Source organism: Podarcis melisellensis (genome assembly GCF_964234715.1).
Source record: "Podarcis melisellensis genome assembly, chromosome: 10".
Lineage (NCBI taxonomy): Eukaryota > Metazoa > Chordata > Lepidosauria > Squamata > Lacertidae > Podarcis > Podarcis melisellensis.
This window is the reverse complement of record NC_138542.1, coordinates 32,332,304-32,338,038: the sequence shown is the minus strand read 5'-3', so window position 1 is coordinate 32,338,038 and position 5,735 is coordinate 32,332,304. Positions and strand designations below refer to the sequence as shown.

At 42.9% G+C, this 5,735-nt stretch overlaps 1 protein-coding gene and 1 long non-coding RNA gene across 2 annotated transcripts in view; one reads left to right on the top strand and one right to left on the bottom strand.

Annotated features, from left to right (window-relative positions):
- The first annotated feature begins 61 nt into the window (after window positions 1-61).
- On the top strand, window positions 62-1,217 carry LOC309378937. Its single transcript, XR_014172301.1, has 3 exons — window positions 62-172; window positions 640-792; window positions 1,107-1,217. It is a non-coding gene; the product is annotated as an uncharacterized lncRNA (long non-coding RNA).
- A 1,089-nt stretch (window positions 1,218-2,306) lies between these two features.
- Window positions 2,307-5,735, bottom strand: part of KCNMB4 (potassium calcium-activated channel subfamily M regulatory beta subunit 4) — a 30,123-nt gene continuing 26,694 nt past the window's right edge. The window contains exon 3 of the mRNA XM_081928116.1: window positions 2,307-2,953. Within this exon, the coding sequence (XP_081784242.1) occupies window positions 2,785-2,953 (169 nt within the window). The 3' untranslated portion in view covers window positions 2,307-2,784. The remainder of the gene's footprint in view (window positions 2,954-5,735) is intronic.

Sequence of the window (5,735 nt, the reverse complement as noted above, 5' to 3'; positions counted from 1 at the left end):
CCTAACAATGCAAAGCCCTGGAATGTTTTCCTTGGTTACCAAGGTAACAAAACCGCAGCATATGGAGCAGAGGGCTCAAGAGCGACTTAGTGTAGCGGGCTAAAAAAAGATGTACTTGGCTGATCGATACAGCTTCACACAGTGGTTTCCAAGGGATGCTGGTTTTGGTTAGGTATGTTAAATAAAAATTGCACCTTTTATCGATGACATGTTGCACTTCCACACACTCCAGTGAGACACTCCCTGTGCGTAGTATATTTTCTCGGTTCCAGGTGGGAGAAAGGAGTGTTTTGTTTTAATTGCATACTGCATTGAGACATGCAGACACATATACACCCTGCCTCCTGAGATCAGGCAGACGCCTTCACTGTACTCTTTTGGTTAAAAGCATTTAGACAATCCTAACCAGAAATGTATAATGTTGATGTATGTTTCAATCTGCTTGTAGTTTATTGCTGATCTTATTGAGGGTTTGAAATGTTTTAATTAGCTGTTTTTACTGATAATTTTATTGTTTTATTCTCTTTGTAAACCACTTTGAGGCATTTTTGTTTTACCATCAAGTAGCGCATAGATTTTATGAAATAAATATACTACCCACTCCAAGAATAATATGGAGGATTTCACTGAATTGCACAGATTTCTCAACCTCCAGTATCGGGTCTCCATTTCAGCCCATTACACAGCTATGTGCAAACACAAGACTCCTCATCGGGCCTTAGAGCTGGAAATTAACAGAACCAATGTGAAATGGCAAGTGTCTAGCTGTCACAGTTGAGAAGATGAAAACAGGTAAGTTCACAGCTTGAGTCATAACATAATTCAGGATGTTGTCAGTTGACACACACCCTCCTGTTCCAATGTTTGGTGTTACCATAATGGGAAGAAGGTAGCTTGGGATCTACTGATTGATCTCTAAGTGACTCAAAAATAGATTGGTGAGGATTTTGAGTCCCAGTTCTGGCTCTTCACTCCAGCTGCCAGCGGTGGTCCTTCTGCCCTCCAGCTGTCACCATGGGGGCTTCTACAGAATCATCTTGCCAAGAGAGAAGCAAGCTGTGTACACATTACTGCTTGAAATGCAGCTAGGTCTTTCTTTTTCTCAGATCAAAGAAGTATTTCCTAAGGAACAACATGGATTGTAGCTAACATTGTGTGTATCCCGCTTCAATGTTGGGAGCCTACTGGACGCAGAGTAAATGGGATTATGTACACAATTATAATTGTATTTTCTATGCTGTTATAACTCTCCCCCCCATCCCATCCCACAATGCCTATTGTTGCAGTAATCTTATGCAAACTGCTTTATGAGGCTTGCCTGAAAGGCAATATATAGAAACTATAAATAAAAGAAAATAAATCATACTACTGAAATGGCAAAAACTAATCTTCTTTGGGGGTGGAGGGCAGAATAGCCAACTGATATTTGTGCAGGAAGACAGTGCGCTCGGTTCAGCTCTGAAACTGAAACCAAATGGCTGGGTTCAGAAGCCTTTCAATCTAAGGGCATGGTTTTTATACCTAGCTCCTTTGGTGAATCTCAAGGTTCTAGTGGAAAAACAAAGTAGATTCCACAAGACTGAAATCTGTTCACCCCTTATATAAGCCTTATTCTACCTTTCAAGAGCTCCGAACTTTAAATGCATGCAAGGGTGCCAACTTGAATATGGGAGCAGGGCGGGTAAGCAATTGATCGAGCAAAAGGATTTAGGTGCTTAATAATATGCTTAGCTTCCACTGATCTCAATGGGATCTGGACTTGGAGAACACCTCCTGGATTTATTGTCTCTAGAGCTTAAAAATGCCACAATAATCAGACAGGAACTACCGGTAAATTAGTTTCAGCAAAGTGTGCTCATAATGAATTCATTGTATTTGACTTTGGTCTACAGAAAAGTGCTATTCCTGTTGCAACAAAAAAAAGAAGAAGAAGAAGAAGAAGAAGAAGAAGAAGAAGAAGAAGAAGAAGAAGAAGAAGAAGAAGAAGTAGTGAACGCCACTGGGTTGATAGGTTTTTATCTACAAGACAGCTTATGCCATGAACTCAATCTCCTTGGGAGAGGGGAGCTGCCCACAGAAGCAATAAGCAGAGTCTCCAATGTACAGAGCAGCATATGAGAAGGGCGAGTAGGATGAGATTATCCCTGAAATTGTGTTGTCAGTCAGCAGATAATTTTGGCACATACATGTGTTCAAAATTCTAATTCCAAAATGGCACCATTAAGGACAATTAGGTCATTGTGACACTTTTTTTTTGTCTTTGACTTGGAAGGTAAACCCATTCACAAAATAAAAACACAGACTAATAAAAACCAACCACTTTTTAATATTTCAGAAATACAGTCTATGAGAAAGGAAATAATAAATATTCAATACTAAATAATAATGGTAAGAAAGATCATTTTGCTAAGATGAAGTCAACCACACTTTGGGGGATCCTCCCCCCAAGAAACTGTCCATCAGTCCATCAAAAGACCTGGAGTGAAGAGCCATCGTTCAGATTTCATAAAATGCAGTACAGCCAGTTTGGTGCAGCTTAGGGTCATATTTTTTTTTGGAATAGACACATTTTGCTTTCTTTAGTGGCAGAAGCAGCTAGCTAACAATTCACAGCGTGGTCAACCTAAGAGTAATCTTCAGGCATCAGCAAGACCAACAGCTGGCAATACACTGGGAACGGGCATCGCTGGGAAGCGCCACGGGAGTGCCAGTCAATTGCATTTGGCACTGCTGACTCCCCTCCTACAAAATCCCCTCCGCTTTCGTCCAAGGAAAGTGAACCACTTAGGAGTGCTTCCTTTTCTTTATCGCTTCTGCTTTGACAGCCAAGCTCTTTGCACATATGGTGAGGACCACAATGAGGACCCCAACCAGGAACGTCACCACCGGCCAAAGGAAGCAGTGCAAAAGAACCGACTCGTCGTGTGTGCGTCGTAACAGTACGTCGTCCGGTCTGCAACAGGAAAGGCAGAATTACTGGGGGAAGGAAGCGAGGAAAGCAGGGCAGAAAAACCAAGACATCCAGAGTAGGTTTTTAAAGGGGTGAGGCCTGCAGTGGAAACTGGTAAAAATTATCTCCACTGCTTCAACCTGCAGGACCATCCGATTAGTGGGATTCCACCCTGTAAATAAAAGTCAAACAATAAAAAGAAGAGGAACCACAATAAGTTCTACAAATTACTACCATGGTGCATGGCAAATATTAACTGGAAATAGAAATTCTAGAGTTTTCCACATTTGAAAATGACTCAGAGAAACATTGCACAACTTCAGACTGCGTGACATTTTCAATAAGTGCATAGGTGTTGGGATATACAGAAATATTTTAATTTTCAAAAATATATTCAAACATCTCTCCTTTAAATTAAGCCAATAATAGTTAACTATGCAAGTGGAAAAAAGTTGTGAGATACAGGATAAATGGACAACAATTATATCTAAAATCTTGGATTATGCCATCTGAGTTGATTTATGTGTCTAAGCATCCACCTCAAACAATTTGGGGATTGAAAAAAGACTAGCAACCAGCTTGCAGAGTGAACCAAAGGTGGCAACACAAACCCACAGTGAGGCCAGCTCCTCATGCCCAGCCAATAGTGATGGTTAATGGGTTTCCCTAGGGTAGGACACCTTATTGATTTGTATCCCTAGGTTGTAAAAAAGTGCCTTGGAAAAGAACACAACAACGGAATCTGACTTGTGTTCCTGTGAACACCTAGGGCGCTTCCAGACAGAACGTTTTGCAAGCTTCCAGCAGACTAAGCCCACTAGCCTTCGAGGGGCAAAGCCAATCCCCCAAAAACACTGTGTATTTTGTCTCTTTCCCATAAATGAAATTAAGCAGGTGAGTTGGAGCTCCCATGGGGTAATATTTAGACGGCATCACCAATCGGTTTATATGACATATACTACATTTGCAGATATCTACATTAGCACACCCCCTTCATGGATCACTGCCTTGCCATGGCGAAGGGGCTTGAATAACTCAGAGAAGCTATGAACTATGCCGAGCAGGGCACCCAAGATGGACAGGTCATAGTGGAGAGTTTTGACCAAACGTGATCCACCTGGAGCAGGAACCGGCAAGCCACTCCCGTATCCCTGCCAAGAAAACTCCATGGACAAAGACAACATGCATATAAAAGTTACGACGCGGGTAGATGAGCCCCTCAGGTCGGCAGGCGTCCAACATGCTACTGAGGAAGAATGGAGGACAAGTACAAGTAGATTCAGAGCTGATGAAGCAGCTGGGTCAAAGCCGAAAGGTCGCTCAGTTGCGGATATGCCTGGAAGCGAAAGGAAAGTCCAATGCTGTAAAGAAAAATATTGCATAGGAACATGGAATGTAAGATAGTGTTCTCGAAGCTACCAGCATGAGTTTGACCAAACTGCGGGAGGCAGGGAAAGACAGGAGTGCCTGGCGTGCTCTGGTCCATGGGCTCACGAAGAGTCGGACGTGACTAAACGACTAAACATCAACAACATTAGCACATAATTTCTTTGGAGTGTGGGTGCTCTGATGCGCAGGTGAAGCACCCACACCTGTAAAGGTTTATCCATTCACTTCCCTGAAAGCAACAGTTCCATCAACACCTGGACCATTCAGGCAATGGGTCTGTTTCCTGTGAACGGGGAAACTTCTCTGAGAGGAACCTCATGGGCAGTCTTGCACTCCTAGAATTCTGGGCCAGAGTGCCTTTCCCAGTCATCAACATCCTCATGCAGCTTTGCAGATCCCTGTTGATTGCAGCTCACTGGCCCTCTTCTTTTAGCCTGCCCCACCCCTGTAAGACTCCACTCGCTTCCTTAATTCTGTTACATAAATGAAATGCATTCAAAGACAGATTGTCTTGCACAGCATGATCTTTTCAGCATGGGGTCCTGGTTTCAATCTGGATTTGGTTGCCACTCCAAAGAAGAGAGATCAAACTACGAGGACAAAGCAAAGCCTAACAGATGCTCTAAAGCAGAACAGTCTCGTAACAGTAAGTCCTCCGCCAGCAAGTAATTATTCCAAGATGGATGACCCCCAGGGTGCAAACTAGTGATCCTCAGATAGTCATCGGTCTATTACATGCTTTCATTTACTGAACCCTAATCAAATATTTGTGTATAGCACTTTCTCCTGGCACAGGATAAAGGGTACAGCTGCCAAGTCACAATGGAAAATAAACAATAAACTTATTTCAGCACAATAGGTGAGGATATATGCACAGCCCCCAAACTGCCATGCTAATTGCTTGCAGGGGGGTGGGAGGGAGATAGGCAGAGTCAACACCTGGCAAACAACTTTCCTTGAGCAAACATAATCTCACTCTTCAACTGAGATGCTTAGTAGGGAGTACAGTGAGACCCACACTAGTTCCCAGCCAATTACAGCAAAGTTACAGCAAATTGGGCTGTTTGGGTTTAGGGAAAAAGGTGAGTGTGGGATCAGAGAGGTATACAGAGCCATGTGTGGCGTGGAGAGACTCCTCCATCTCTGGTAAAAATAGAAGCTGGGGTCATCTAAGAAAGCTGACTTGGAAGATTCAGGACAAAGTGAAGTACTTATTCACACAGCACATGGTTAAGACGATGAAATTTGCTCCAAGATGTAGCTATGGTCAACAATTCAGGTGGCATTTAAAGAGGGTTAGATGAATTTGTGGTGGTTAAGTCTACTAATGGCTACTAGGCATGATGTCTGTGTTTGAACTACCTTCAGCCTCAGAAGCTGTTTGCCTCTAACACCC